This window comes from Varroa destructor, unplaced genomic scaffold (genome assembly GCF_002443255.2).
Source record: "Varroa destructor unplaced genomic scaffold, Vdes_3.0 BEIS01000001.1, whole genome shotgun sequence".
NCBI lineage: Eukaryota > Metazoa > Arthropoda > Arachnida > Mesostigmata > Varroidae > Varroa > Varroa destructor.
This window is the reverse complement of record NW_019211454.1, coordinates 70,209,086-70,226,123: the sequence shown is the minus strand read 5'-3', so window position 1 is coordinate 70,226,123 and position 17,038 is coordinate 70,209,086. Positions and strand designations below refer to the sequence as shown.

General features: G+C 40.2%; 1 protein-coding gene across 1 annotated transcript in view; it reads right to left on the bottom strand.

Moving 5' to 3' along the window:
- Positions 1 to 17,038, bottom strand: part of LOC111250394 (uncharacterized) — a 29,756-nt gene that overhangs the window by 11,734 nt on the left and 984 nt on the right. Inside the window, exons 2-3 of the mRNA XM_022805604.2 lie at positions 9,896 to 9,939; positions 12 to 40 (exon numbers count right to left, since the gene is read on the bottom strand). Of these exons, the coding sequence (XP_022661339.2) occupies positions 12 to 40; positions 9,896 to 9,939 (73 nt within the window). The remainder of the gene's footprint in view (positions 1 to 11; positions 41 to 9,895; positions 9,940 to 17,038) is intronic.

Genomic DNA, 17,038 nt, shown 5'->3' with positions numbered 1-17,038 from the left:
GTTTATTTTACCTAAGCCTGGTCCCGTCGCCACGTGATATCTGAAACAAAGATGCGGCTTATATTAACATTGGCACAAAATATTTTTGATTAGTTCTGGGAGTTAGAAACTCGTCATATTTGTATTTGAATCTAACAAACGACCCAATACGTATAAAATATACATGAAAACTAAAGTGAAGCGATGCTTACATATCGTCAGCTCGCAATTCTTTGATTGCATTAAACGGAAAAACGTCAACTGGTCACGTAACGATGAGATTACAAAATAGAAAATCTACTACCCCATCAATCAATTTGTATGAAGTACCCGTGTGCATATTATACTAAAAAACACAAATTTCTACGACTGCTGGTGTTATAGAATGTGCTAAATTTCATTAGTATCATAGTATTCGATCAGACAAAGAGATGCCTCCGTAACAAGCTACTATAAACGTTAAGATCTTATTTCTAGCGCAGAAAGTAGTACATGAAGCAAAATTAAAAAACTGCTTGATTCTACGGCGTTTTCTATTTAATCGCATTCATTTTGATCAAACAATGTGCCATTTTTTTTATTACCTATGGGATAAAAAACACATAGGATTGTTATCCTTGATTATTATCTGTGACACACGCTGGTAATGTTCTTGATGTACAATTTAGCTCATTACGGCGAAGTTACAAGCAGCAAATACGCGGCAGATTTAACCTCCGAATCAATGAAATTTATCGGTAGTATTGTTTGCTTTGTTTCATAGATTAAGTTCACAAAATGTACTCCCATATCTCCTCCCGGCAGTTACATTGCTTTCGTATTTCACACGAAAACCTATATATATATATATAGCCACCTCATCGTATCGGCCAACTCTTTTTATTTTTGTGTTATTAACAATATTGCCTTTACGTATCCCATTAGGCACCCGCTTTTCGGCTTTTCTATTTCTAGATTTGGACAATTTTAGCCTTTGCTCGTATGCTGTAACCCTAATCAACCACTGATATTTTCGCCAAATTAAGGTTTATCCACATATTTCAAAAGTTCGCCAATATTTCTTGAGCCGCTGTTCAGTACGTGTATCGTAAATGAAGCTTCAAATTGTGGCAAATACTCCGCATCACCAACTCCAGGATTAAAGTACGGCTACAATACAACAGTAAAGCTCACTGTACCGTTGTCAACTAGGTATTATCTGGCCACAAATGACAAATTAAACAACATCCCCAAACGTAATGAATTTTATAAATTGAAAGAAAGCAGGTGCCTGTTGTAGCTATCTGGGTCGTTATCGGTGGCTCTCAACTACCAAGACTTCGCCCAAGTCGAATAAACTAGGTTTTGATGGGAGCTTAAGCAATGCAATTCAGCTCTAATAATTTAAACTCGCTTTATTTTCTAGGCAACCCGTTTATTCGGGTAGAAAAAGGATGTAGAAAGGGCCTGCGGCGTCCTCATTCGTCGACCTGTGCATCTAAAATTGCTGTTATAAAAGTCAAGGGTTATGTTGCAAATCAATACAATGTTGCAAAACCCATTAGATATGGACCAATGTAGAAAGAACACATGTTTGCTGTAACTTGGAGACGGCTTTTTAACATAGGGACACTTCACTAGACAATGTATTGGACTAAATACGATTATCTATCATTGCTTTCGAGATTGGGTACTATACTAGGTATTTGCATCATTACAGTAGTAGTGGTCCAACTTCTGCATAGAAAGCGTTCCTTAAGGGGCTAATGAAACTCAAACGAACAGCTGACGCAGATATACCTACGAAAACTTTAGGTGCCATGTTTCCACGTTTCTCTTCTACTGTCACACGCAAAAAAAGTGAGCTAAGGGCTGTTTATTGATTGGTGAGAATCACTCCTATCACAAAGCTAGACAGTCTATTATTAACTGCACCTATAAGTATACTCACTAACCAACTCGACAACCTCATGCTCTTACCTGATCGATCAAGAAAGAGGCCTACGAAAGCTATCTCTTTTTTCACGCATAATTGACGAGTTCGAGACCCCACACAAGTATTCAGTCACAATACAAGAACCAATTAGATAAAACAGAAGTCAAACTGCGGTCGGTGGCAGGGAACACTGTTTAAAACCGGAATACAAATGTTCTGCTGACTTTAGGACGCCATACGAATCAATGCGAAGTCCAGCTTCCATTTTAATTGCATCAGAGCCCTATTTCATCCATAGAGAAAGATACATACTACGCAATTGTCTTCTCTTTAATTATTTAATTTACTTAAATATATATTTAAATTATAAAATATTAAATATACATAGTCTATTAATTCATACAAGTCCAACTTTAATTACTTAAATAAACAAAACGCTCCGCAACTAAGTTAAACCATAAGAGCAACAGCGATCTTAGCATAATGAGTAAAAGTGAACTATTATTCTATTAGCGTTAAACGCAATGCTTGTGAACCTTCTTACATTATATAAGACATCTGAAATATAGTACCAAAACGGTACGTTCGATTTGTGGTGCATTATCACAAAGAGATAAAACATGTATTAAGTTCTCGTCATAAACTCATTAGCTCTCTCTCATGTTCATTTCGTAAATAAATTGTATTTTTTCACGTCACTGGCCGCCCAAAATATAATAATTCTTTGATACAGTAACTTAGGGAAAAACAAAAGGCTCTAATATTTTTGGATTTTCGTAGAAAATAATCTCTAACTTCCACGCATAAGAACTTGCAAGTTCTATTTAAGTGTTCCCAAAGCTTCAGACAAGCAATGTGGAACTAATATATATATATACATATATATATTGAACTTGAATTTATCTGTCGCTTCAGCATAGATTTTACGCTAAAAGTGTTGAAAAAGGGACCTTAATCTATTCTAGCCAGTTCTTTTCGTCTAGCGCAATCTACTTCTGAAAACCATAAGGAAATACTACTGAACTCACCAAATTTGCATACCTGCACCTCTATACGTCTGTTATATTTTTAGGACCTAAATACGAGATCCTTTTTTTTTTTTAACAAAACATGTCCGCGATAACTGCACACTGGCCAAGGATTTGGTAGCTCCATATATCCTTGGGATATTGAATTGAACGTAGTGCGCCAGCTACTTTGGTAGGCGGCTGCTAACACGCTGCCGGATCTTTTGATGCGATTCAATTCACCCCTCCAGTACCTATACCACATAGCACTGACGCACAATCACAGTCGGTGCCTGATCGTTCAAGTCCGATCAGGCTTTGCCATCACGTTTGCCAGTTTGCAACAGGTCAAATGTCAAGCCTTTTGCCTGCGCTTATTTTACTGCTGCGGCTATTGCTCCTTACAGGTTTGCCGCTGCTGTTATTACTGCTAGCCAGCGTAAAGTAGCAGTCTCAATCAAGTTCGACCGCCTTGTCCGACGTTCGATAACGAAGAGTAGACGTGTGGAACGCAGGCATAGCAGCTTAAGCGTTCGATTACGCCACCAGCTGCGCGTCTTTCGTCGCTCATACACAACACAGATAAATGCTGCTGGCAAATTCTGAGGTTACCCGCCTTCTAAGCGATAGCGAGAGCAGGAATAGGGCAGATAGAAATAACTGTGAAAAAGGGCAAAATCAAACTACAGCCTGCATCAGTACTAGCAGCAAAAATAACGTCAGCGTTGATTCATATTCAGGCTGTTATCGATGACAACCTTCGCCGACAACGCAGCAATGAACATCAAAACCATGACAACTACAAAAAACAAGCAGAAGCCTCGAACTGTTGAAAAATGGATACTCGAAGGCACAAGTGAGCAAGCGCTTGGTCCACCATTGGTCAAAGACAGGGGCGCATTACACTCTAAAGGCATCTGACCTAGCCTTTGCTTAAACCAGCACTGACCCATATTTAAAAGGTCTTGTCGGCTCAATTTTCCCACCTGCTCATTTAGTACCAGTATATATATATATATATATATATATATATATATATATATATACCTAAGTACTAACATGGTTATCGGTGGCTATGAACACTTCTTTTTTTTTTCTAACCTAACCTTGAGGGAGCCGTCTAGTATTTTAGATAAATAAGAGAAACTTTGTACTGTACTGTATTGTAGGCGGTGTCAAGGTGTTTTTTTTGCAAAGGCGGATAGAGATTTTTCTAGCAGGTAGTGGAGTAAAACGCAATGTTTGAGTGATTGTTTACACACGAAGTAAGTTACTTCTTTGGCCAGCTTCATCTAAATTAGGTTTGCATAAGTAGTCGTTTTAACATGTTGGACTGTATAAAACACTGAGCAAAAATTGTTAATAACTTCCACAAAACTGGATCTCAAGAGGTGATTATAAAGACACCTGCTATAAATCTCCATTAGATGAATATGTAGAAAAATTTTTTTATAAATAAATAGAATTTTTTTAGAAGCAAAGGTACAGAATAGAAGTAGCTATAGTAGGCTCGCAGTTGGGCAATGTATAATGGTACAGTTGAAACAGATATTGCAACAGCTAGGGGTCCATTTTTTTCCGATCACTAGAAATGATTTCCTCAAATGACTGACTATGTCTTAGCCAGCTATAAATTTGCAATTGAGCCCTTTTCTCTATTGACCTTGATACTGTATTGATTTGATTATATTACTTAAACGTGATATTTTAAAAGAAATGGACATTAAATTTGAGACTACTTATGTTTTTGAACTAATCCCTTTTTCCATTTAAAAGTTGCTGTTATAGGCAGTACTAGGATGGAATATAAACTGAGGCAACTAACCCATTCGTGCATTGATACGCAAATAAATGAATATATATAGACGAAGGGGGCGGTGACCATGTCAACCATTCTGTCAGAACACAGCAGACCATACACAACGAAATATGTACCATTTGTTTTCCACAGAGTGGAAAACCACTGAAAGCATCAAAAACCCATTCTGGATTTATTGTTTGTATTAGGAAAGAAGGCAAACGTAAGGTGACAGATGACAAGTACGTAAGCCTGTAGGAGGAATAAACTCTCAGTTTAAAAACGTAAATAAAGTATACTTGTAGTAAATGTTTTTTCAACCGAAAGTATCCATCCTGTATGAATCTATCCGGGACGTCATAGCCTTGAGCTCTTCCGGAAATACAAAATCTGAAATTGATACTGAAAAAGTTTCTAATGAGAATGCGCCCGAAGCATTCAGTTAGGTGCAAAATAAAAACTACCCATTTAGAATCAAATACTCCGCCATTTTTTAGACGCACAGAGATTACGCAAATATTCAGTGTACTTAAAGCCATCCTTAACTAAAATATAATGATTATTTATTATAGTGTCACCCGTGTGCTAACATCACCTGAGGGTTCATCAGCATGTTTCAAATCCCAGCTGCATGCACGTTTAGATAAGCTCTGAAAATATCGAAAAATTACACATTGAAAAGATTTTTACTTGCGAAATTTGTGTTTGATCCGGGTAGATTTTACAAACATTTACAATTAACATAACACCTACTGTATCTAAATTGCACATGCGTGAACATGCTTTCTTTGTTCTTTAAAAACGATCGCCAGTTCGAACGAGTAGAGGCCTGAAAATTATCTGGAAGCCCGTAATAGACAAATCTATACAGAGCTGCTGCATTAAGCTTATTTGTTCCACTCTACATAAAAACTCTCGATTTGCATTGCGTAAACTAGTATAATATGATACGCAAGCCACTGTAACCATCGATAACACTTGAACGTCCTTCGTCAGAGCTAGAAGCATCCACAAGCAGTTTTTCTACGGAAAGTTGTACCGTATGAACATTCGTCTGGCGGCTGCACAGCTTTACACTCTCCAGTGCAAAAGTGATCTTATCCTGCACGAAATTGGATGAATCAGCTACGAAATATCTATCACGCAAAACGCTCGCGTCCATTTCAGCGTACAGTGACAACTCCAAGCGGGACACAGCCAGTAGGTTCATTTTGACATAATTAACTTCAAGCTGCCTAAATCGCGCTCCATCTAATAAACGTGTTGGGGAATTATTAGATATTAGTATATGGGATAAACTATAAAAGGAATTGGATTTGTCCCAGACTATCTTGTATGTCTGGCTCCACCTGATCTAATATCATAATAACCTTCTGCTTGAGAAAGAGATTTGTGTAGAAACAATTTGATAAAGTCTGTATAATTCATGATAAAGAAACATGAGGCGATGGGTTGCAAAAAACCAGCATAAATGCGTTTCACTACATTCACATTACCACTCGCGCCCACAATTGTTAATCAAGTGGACTACAATAACCAAAATTCGTGAAAAACAACAGGTAGTAGAATTTCAACTTTCATGTAAAATAATGTTAAAACCTGCCATAGACACCGGTATAGTTTAACAAATCGTACGCAAAAAGTTGGGCTTCGCTTGTTTAGCAAATGTAATATTTGTGCTGCGCTAGTCCTGTGTTAAAGCCGAATACTCTGCGAATAGTTTACCCATAAGTTTCTAGACCTTATCAGACAAAAGGAATAAACAACACGTCCTATAAATGTTGAGGAATTTTCGCAACGGTAGAATCAAAAAATGGCAGTTCTAAACGCCAAAAGCTACGATTGCCCAGTTGTTTGCCCCGCTGTTGGGCTCTCATTGTTGCTAATACTGCTTCCACATTGTGTGAATGATTACATTGACAATGACAACAACAACAACAACGGCGACCATAGCGCCCTCCAGCCTAACTAACTGATTTAGGTGCGCCCGGCCACAGACGGACGAAAGGAGGAAGTCGAGCCTGAGACATGGCTCATTGTCATAGCAAAAAAACTAGAACAGACTACGAACAAGCGAAGCTGGCAGGCAGTTCAGAACATGGTGACAGTTTATCGTTACTAACTGCGGTTTGTTTTCATCATCTGTCCATCTATTCAATCGTCAGAATGCAACGAGCAAGCAAACGCCGCGAGGATGAAGCACTGCTAATAACACGAGCGATAACATATAACAATGACAAATAGAATCAAAATTGGCCATAGCAATCGACGATCACATTGTACAACTATTGTTATGTCTACGCAACCGCCCAGCAGTGCATCCATTATATAACGGTCAGCTATCAGACAACTTTGACATTAGCAGCTGCAACAGCAGTAGCTCCAGTTGCGAATAGTCGGAACTCGACGATCAGCAAAAAAGCCAAGAAAAAAAAATACAAAAACCCAAATACTGTTTTAGCAGAAATAATAATAATAATAATAATAACAGCCGCAATAGAAAAACGCGGTGGTTTTTTAAGGCTGCAGCAGTCGTCAAACAATAGTTGTTCGTTCAGCAGTAAAGCTGCAGAACGTTATTATCAAAAAATTATGCGACCTAGGCCGTATCGCGTAATCACCTGCTGCACACGTTATTACCCCATTGGTGATGTATGTGGGAAAAAGCAGAGCGTGAATCTGTGCGCTCAAACGTTTGTAGAAAGAAAAAGCTCTCGACGTAAACTTACGAACTACGCGGGATTGTTCTAATCTTAGTTTGATTCCGAGACTGATTTTTATTTTCAAACAGATACTCTAAATTTGATACTGTATGCTTTACTAAATATCTTACGTTCATAAACTGAATTCTCAACTTAATTTTTCCAATTGTGTGTGATCAATAATAATAACAGTAATAAAATAGATGAAAGTGCGCAGGTATGATTAAAACGTCCAACATCATTGCGGAAACCAGGCTTTCCATTATTTCTCGTCTGTCGCATTCCCAGTTTCGGTTTGCTTTTATGGCGACTGCTGTATGAAACTTAATTTTTTATGCCTAGCTAGAAAAACGGCCAAAACGAAAACTCCATTTGCACTAAACGATAATAAGCACCATTTCGCAGTGTTCGTTGCTCGCGCCGACGACGGTGTACGAGTACCGAACGTATCGTAGCAGCTGGCCGGCAGGTGCACCATGAACGGCTACTAACATACAGGCCATTGCTATTGCTATCGCCATTGCTGCCGCCATCCAGCCATCAGGCGCCACAGGTCCCAATTGTTTCCAACGCAACTAATAGATACCGTTCTGCTATCAGCAGCAGCAAACAAGACATCGGTGCTCACGCCCAAACAGAACATCATGACGAAGGACAATGTATCTACTAGCGGAAACAACAACATGTCTATGATAATCAATGCCATCATTGTCACTGGAATTCAAAAACAAAGTATTCGCCGATTTCATTTCTCCATATATATATGTATATATGGAGAGAGAAAAAAAATGGGAAAAAATTCAGAGTGGTACAAAAAAGTTCAAGCGCTTATCATTTAACGACCTATAACACTCGTGTGTGATGATTATTACTGTTTCCCTTGTTTTTGTAGTTATTCACTTGACGCCGTTAATGCTGTAGTCTTATCGATTGATGATGCAGCTGATAGACATGATGATCATGATAATGATAATGGCATTAATGCTGATGGTAGATCTAGTGGCGATGACTGGCGTAAGAAATATAACATCGCGACAGCTGCCATCATAATAAACGTTCTATCATTTGGTACACTCATAATAATTCTGACTTGCGATTAGATAAAAGATATTTTTATGCGATTTAATAAAACAATATTCTTAGTCAGCTTGATCGATCGCTGTTCAGAACTGAAAAATATACGCTCAAACTAGAGACCTAAAACTATAGAAAAGTGAAGAGTAGCTATCTAATTGGTCCATCTATCGTCTTGATATTATTGCGGGTTTGTTAACGAGACTGGCTGGCTTATCCCCAGAGAATTTTGTTTTTCACTATGCATTTACTAGAACCAACATAAAGTACTATAAGGAAAGTGTATATGCTTATATTTAATTGATATAGTTATTCTTAATATTATTATTCGATGCATTCTTTTCAATTAAGCAACTTATATCGCACGTAAAAACAAACTTCTTAGGTGCTACGGCAGTCAAACGATTGACAGTAAACAATTTCTTAGAATATATATTCATACACGAGACAACCACTGTCGAAACAAAGTGGAAGCTGCCTTTCGTTTGTGACACATTAGCATTTCTTAGATATATGTGATTCTAGTTTCTCGGCACATCAGTTCTGCATATTAAACTTCCCGCGGTTTTGTTTCAGGTAACAAGCGTCACCATTTTATCATTGCGCTTTCAATTTATTGAAACGGTCTCATCGCTTCCAGTACAGCTTCATGAACACGCTGGAGTTTCGTTCGCTCTACCTTAACAGTAGGTATTGCTACGCCGCAGGAAGTTGTCCTAGTGGCGGGTATATTGATGCTAAGAGGTTTAAGTCGTTCCTTACAAGTAGTCGTCGCATACTTTAAGTATTGTTCGTAGACTCCGTATACAAAATAATGAGCCTCAACAGACCATACATTTTTAACAGTGAAGTATTTCCACACATCACTGATTATCATACCTCGAAATTCAGGCGCATGACCAACGAAAATTATTAGAATATAACTCTCATTTGCTGTTGTCTATGGCCACAACATGGTTCCTGGTGTCGCGTATATACACAGCCCGCACCAATTCACCTATGTTTATATTTATTGACCAATTTGCTCATGCACCAGATGTACTACGCTGAAAAACCAATGCAAATACTTGCAACGTGTTGAAGTATTCTGAGGCGAAAAAGATCAGGCTTCTGCAATCGGAATAATCTTCTGTGGAAGAGTGACACCGAATCCGCAATGCTGATACTATTCGTCTCGTGTTTCAGTCTTCGAGCGATGTGTATTCAAGTTTGAGGAATTGTACTGCGTATGTCCCCTTCACAATGTAGACGTAAAGAATTTACCTATTAATCTTACAAATACGTGAGATAGTTAAGTTTCAACCCGGTAGTAAACAAACTTCGACCCTCCAATAAAAATCCGAACAATAAGAAAAGAATGAATACAGCAACTTCTACTGCTTAGTCTTTCAAGATTGCCCCCGTATTGTGCCTCCCTCACCCTGACAAGTCCTTGAAGCCTAGGGCCCGTCGTAGAAGAGACACCTGAAATTCAGCAATAAAAACGTTTTGTAATGCTGTACGCCCGTTTAAAATTAAAAAAAAATACGTAACCAAGTAAAGGGAGGAGAAATTTTTCGAATCTGTTTTTCTAAAGCAACGCTACCCCATACGCCAATAACTGGAATGTTGCAGTTCACATGGCTACATTCAACGTGGTCCCTCTAAGAAATAAAAGAATATGCTTAGCTGGACATACGAATATTTTCTCTGACACGTATGGATATAAATGATAAACATTTTAATTTGTCCTTAATGCGTTCTTGACGTAAAACAAAAAGAAAGATGTGGTTTTAAAAGTCGCCTGCTGTTAAAAAGCTTATTGAACGCTCTGTGAAATTCTATTATTATATAATGTGTGTTAGCTGCTGAGGAATTATTCATATCTCGGTTAACTCGTTCTCAAACCCCATTCAATACATTCACAAGATGTATCAAAGAAGAAACTTTTTTATTTCAACTAAATTATGGGTGGCAAATATATATAGGAAGATAAATTGACTGTCCAAAATTTTGCAGCCAGATATTTAGTGCAAGGATGAAAATTTACAACTATTCTAAGCCAAGAACAAAAGTAGATATTAATATCGTGCAAGTTCGCGCGTACTTGAAGATACGCGTAAACATACCTATTTAAAAGTAATTTCAAACGGCAGACTAGGACATCAAAAGACAAAATTAAAAAGCGCCGACTAATTCTTCAGAACAAGTAGGTATGACAGACTAAAGGAGCTCCTACTCTAAAATGCCAAATTTTTTGCTTTGTCCAAAGAATGCTTCGGTTAATTCAGTTCAATACCTATCTGAGACGCTGTCGCCTTTACGGCTGCTGTTTTTACAAATGTCAGCGTAGTGTGAGGCCCAGTGAATTCTCGTATACTGCGGATCCATTTCTGTTACTGCATCAGCAGTAGGAATAGTGACTGGTCAATTACGTGTTATGCGTTTAATGTAGTACTAGTTATTTTTATTGTTTTTTAGCTTTATGTCTTTGTCTGCGTGTGTAGGCATGGCCATCGAATCATGTAACAGTTTTTCTTCAGTTGATGGGTCATAATAACGAAGGATGTCCGCGCTACCGTTGCTGCGGTAATTCAGAACTTTACGTTGAGACAGCCAGCAGAAGCGTGGCAGGCGCTGCATATCACAAGGCCGGAGGCGGGATTATGTGGTGGAGTTCGCAACAGGACTAATGACTGCGTAGTAGTGGTAAGTAGGTTGGCAAATGGTTAGTACTGGCAAAGGTCGAAATTATAATTTCTGCTGTTATTAGGATAGTTGCCGGCTAATTGTGTTGACTTGGAGTCATTACTACGGACTCCTTCGTCCGACTTCTTTTACGGCAAGTGAATCTTTTTGTCATTATTTTGGAACCTTCTTGCCTCTGTTATTTTATACAATGACGATGATGATGATGTGAACGATCGCGTTGAGTTGCTAGTCGAGATATTGTCAACGACAAAGGCACTAGCAGCAGCGACAAGCAATAGTTTCCGAGGTTGATGATCTTGCTGATGGCACAGAAAAGGCGGTGCTGTCACTGCTGCTGCTGATGGCGATGGTTGTGTTGTTTGTGGAGCTGAGCAGAGACTGGTGGTGCTGCTGCATGAGCAGCAGCCATCTCCATAGCGGCAACAGTAACAGGCCGCTGTAACAGTAGCGGCAACAAAGTCATCGCGCTAACAAAAGTCGTGTACAAAAAGAGGAAGAGAAAGCAGCCGAAAGCCAACAGGCATCAACGGTCGCTCAAGCAGCGGTAGCTGTTAGAAGGCTACTGCAGAGAAACAACAATAACCATGTGGCGTCGACAGCGGCAGCAACAGCAGCGGCAGTTCTAGGACCGACGATGCTGATCCCAGCAGGATCAACATCGGCGACAACAGGATCAGGCGGGGGCCTCAGCCATCGAGAACCGCTGTGGAAGCAGCAGCGACGGCCTCCACAGTCGTCACTGCTCGCAGGCGCCGTCTGATACGGCTCCTACTGCCGCCTCTAGCCATCATCATTACCGCGGCTGCAGCCGCCTGCCGACTCTGTCTATTCGGCTGACTACTCGGTTCTATGCTGCAATAGCGGCCGGACGAAACGGGGCAGGTGGGCCAACAACAACATTAGCTGACATTGATCGAAACGGAAAGCATTGGCACCTATCTGCGCGAGCCTCGTTTGACAGCCGGCTTCTCCCGTATCCGATCTAGCAATTCTACTGCTTCGCACACTCGAGGCTCGTCGCCGCTGATGCTTCGACTACAGCTGCTCCGCCGAATGTGCTGCCACCAGCAGCAGTAGCAGCAGCATTGTTATTGGCTGTCCGTGACTGCTGCTGGTGATATCCGCCGTCTACGACTACGCCAGCCCATCACGATCACGATCGCCACCAGCAGCAGAGCGGCAGGAGAAGCAGTGGCAGATGCTCATGCCAACGTCAATGACGTAGGTGCGTTGATGGTAGTTTAACAACAGGAACAGCAGTGTAGAAGCTGTGGCAATGACAACAACACACCTCTCAAATGTTGAATCAATATCGAAGCTGATGGATCCACGAATGCACGGGCGGACGATTGGCTAGCGCAAAAAATGAGCAAACACACAGAACTCAGTAAGGAGCCACAATTCATCATGAGCATTCTCCCCTTGATGAAATGTGGCCCCCCCCATGAAAACCGAGCATCGGTCGGGATATAGATATAGGGATGTCAGCAGACGTGGTACTAGTGGAGAGCAAGAAATCGGCCTTTCGGCAAATGCAACAACAGCTGCAACGGCAGCAGCCTAGACAACAAGGTAAAGAACCAACTTAACGACGAACAGCTGCCATCCATTAGCTATAGGTTGCATGAGCAACAAGTGACAACCGCCACCCCCACATCCCCCAGGAATAACACCATCGTTTGCAAAACGATGAACGGCATCCATTTGAGAGCTTTTCTTATGACATACTTTTAAAGGTGTATCTAAATGAAAACAGATATTTGAACTAAAATGTACATTAAAACGTGCTAGAAGTATCATTTCTGATGGTCGTATTTGTTCAATACAACCACCATTTACTGCGATTGCGGCTTCACTTAGGAGCTTAAGCAGCTAGCTATTAATATTCAAAATATTCCTTCTTTGATTTGCAGTTTCTTCATAGTAACTGTGCATCAAGCGATATAGGTAAATATAATCTCGTTATTCCACGTACGAATAACGTTATTCCGTCGTTATTAGAGCTTGGACTGATATAAGCCCCATGAAATGTCCCAGAGCTGTCAGGTCTTGAACTGCGAAAAACCTTAAAAGGTACAAAATGCGCGAAAAGTCTTAAAAAAATTAACTGTGTGAGCCTATCTGGATGACCGAACTTTCAATTTGTAGGCCCTTTGAATCCACACCCTATCTAGGATCTCCCGAATTATCTCGTAGAAATCTTTACCAATTTTTGCGCATAAAAACTGACAATAACATTAACCGTCAATTTTAAGAAAAAAAAAATAGTCTTGATGGGGTTTATCCAATGCAAGGTAACTGGATTATTTGAGTTCGAATTTCGAAATACACGCAGTATTTTTATACTGTGCAAGGTTCATTATTTTATTCTATTAAAAACTGACTTTTTTTAGCGCCAAAAATAGCGGATGAACTAGTGTCGTTGCGGGAAACAGCCTACCAAAGTATGTGTGAGTTTAGGCCCCGTACCCTGCACATGAGAAAGAACCCCAAAAAATTGATGTTTAGGGAATCATAGCTTTCTGATTGTTTTCGTTTACGGGTGTAATCATTTAGGGGTCATAAGTGGACAAAAATCAATTTTTAAACAAAGCAAATGTATTTTAAAATATTATTGAAAATATGAAAAAGTAGGATGAGTATAACACAGAAACTGTTAGGAAGATCCAACTAAACGACTTACAATTAGTCGGACAAATGATGAGTTTGAAACCGATGTTACTGTTTCAGATGCTCTCATACAACGTTCCAGAAGACCAAGAACATCAGCGCGCTGTACCGGCTAAGAAACAATACTGAAAAACTATAATGAAACAACCCAAAAATATACAAGACAAGAGGTGGTCTTGGCATCAACAAATCAAGTGTCCATCACATTTTAAGACGTTGTAAACAGAAACAAGCTACACCCCAGTGATGATACATTTTACTCGATGAAAATGATCTAGGTTAAAGAAAACAATTTTGCGTATGGTACGTAGAACATTATAAACGGCACACACAGTTTTAAAGGAAGATTTGGAGCGAGGATGCTATATACAATTCAAATGGCACAAACAATCGACAGTTGCATTTATGGGGTAGCTGTAAATCTAAATATTATGTAGGAACACCATGTAAATTTACTAGGAGTTACAATGCGGTGTAGCACTTTAAGTAATAAAGCCATTCTTGTTAACTGCAAACATTTGTTTTACTACACAAGTAAAAGCGCTTTGATAAAGACGACGAATTTTATTTCTAATAGGACGGAGCACACTACTAGCATGATCTAAAGGCATATTCTTTCCAATGGAAACATTTTGAAGTTAAAGTTTACGCTAATAAACCAGACAGTGGAAAAGCCGCACTTCAGCGAAAACGGGCCATAACACTAATGAAATGTTTGCTAATGTTTGTAAATCAACAGCTCATCGTTACCAGCAGTATATTGACACCAGTATGGTAATTTTGAGCACCTACGGTAAGAGAAAAATGTATACACTAAATGGAAATTCCTTTGTAATTAAAATATTAATTATTCATGTAAATTCCCTTGGGACACCGTATATATATATATATATATATATATATATATATATATATTGTAAGAATTATGTAAAGTTGTCCTATATGCATATATATATGCATAAAGGACAACTTTACATAATTCTTACAATTAAAAAAATGACAGATACAGCGGTACACTCTGCCTATTTCTTAAAATTGAACACGTGCGTAAATAGAAGTATTTTAAATATATTTATATAAGTATGTATAATTTAATTTTAGACACTTGGTCCCATACCTTAAAATTGACGAACTCACTCAGGTACTCTTCACAGTAACCACTACAGACAAACAAAACATGACAATTTCTAAACAACAATTCAACGAGATATTCAGCAAACTACTTTGGACCTCTAAAAGTGAAATTCAGGTTTAAAAGGGTGTGACTATTTTAGCGGCCAACTCTCCAGTATTCTGGCCACGTACACATGTTGAGGTAGTAAAATTCTTGTAATATTTTTGTCATTAAAGTTAAACAGATAAAACATAATTGGCAGCTATAATCCTTTGTAATTCACGATCCTCCTTGAATACGACCAGAATTGTCGTCGTCGTTACCACGACGACCACAATAATGGTCATTTTTTTATTGTTGTTATCGTCGTCGTCGTAACAAATAGAGGGTGCGTTGTCAGCTGCTTCTCTGCGCTTCGCCCACTCACGAATCAGCGGCAGCAGCAGCGGCCGTGCGAACATGTGGCCATCTACTGCTGGTCGGTGGCTTCAACACACAGACAAATAGATGAAAAAAATACATGCATATATACACGGCTGTGGATATGCACCTACGTATACGTAATGCATATACCAGGCATATACGTATTATAAAGCCCTTGTATAGAGGTAGGCGGATGATCATTTCAAAGTAATAATATTATCACTACTATAACCTTAAATTTGCTACTTCTACTGGGCATACTGCCCTCATATTTTCAGCCCACTTTTCTCTCTACCTGCGACCAGCAGCAGAGTCAACTGCTGCAGCAGCCACTTCTGATGCCAATGCTATTCTACGGGCATGACTACCACCTTTTATCAACCTACGTAGCTGTAGGAGGAGGTAGGTACATCACCAGCAGCGGCAGCCCACCACAAAAACTTGTGCATGTACATCTTGGTGTCCGAGGTGTGCATCTGTCTGTTTGTATCTATGTGCCACCATTGCTGCTGCTACAAAGGATTCTGACTACGCGCCCCTCTATCCGTCGAGAACCCAGCAGTACACCAACAACAACAACGGTACAACGGTTGTAAGTAAAAGGAAGGAATACAACGCCGAAAGCAGTAGCCAGATTCATCGCTATAATCCTCAACAGCAGCGGCCACAGCAGGAGCAGCAGGTCTGATACTCATCAGCAGCGACCGCAACAACAGACACTGCCGGCAGCGACATGGCACCACGTCGATCTCAGACACAACAACTATGATGGCTACAAGCAAGCCCCACCAGCACATTCAGCAGCAGCATCTCTCCCTGCTGAGCAGCTAACAGAGGCCACCAGCAGCAGCAGCATCACTACGACGAGCAACAGCTACTCTCGTCACCGACGAGAGATCCATCGTCCCATTCGCCAGCAGCTCACCACGGTCACAAAGAGCCGGTCGGCCAGCCAGCCAGTCAGTCAGACAGGCAGGCAGGCAAGCATCAGCCAGCGGTCAACCAGCAAACGAAAAAGCAGTCATCAGAATAACAGGCATCGGAAGGAGCAGCAGCATACGCGCACCCTCCAACGGCGCCAGGAACAACAGTTTCACTGAATCGGATATTATTACTGCTGTCGATGCTTCTGCCTCAACTACAGCTACCGCCACGGCAGCACGACCACGACCTGCAGCCAAGAACACCACTACCACCCCTGATGCTGCTGCTGTCGACGTCGTCGTCACGGCAGGTCGTGTTATTATCGATGGTAATTTGCGCTATGCAGCTTCGTCCATATGCGTCCTGCGGGCCGGCCCAACCGTCCGCCAGCCCACCAACTCCATTTGGCCTTTCTCTCAATAACTGACGACCGGATCGACTCACATCGCTCTCGTTTGAAAAGACCATGCAGCAACAGAGCAGTCAGGCTGAGCGAAGGGACACTCGGACAGAACAACAAAAAAAATCGATCGGCTACAGAAGGCGCAGGAGGAGCTTATAGCAGCTGGATGGTCATTGGTAGGCCTGTTTAGCCCACGGGGATAATAATATTAAGGCTTATAATAATTAAAGTCAACGGAAAAAACAGTACCAACAAAAGTGCCGGCAGCAGCAGAATACAAGTCCTATCCATTAGCAGTCGCATTTTAGATTGCTATTGTTATGTACACAAATTATATA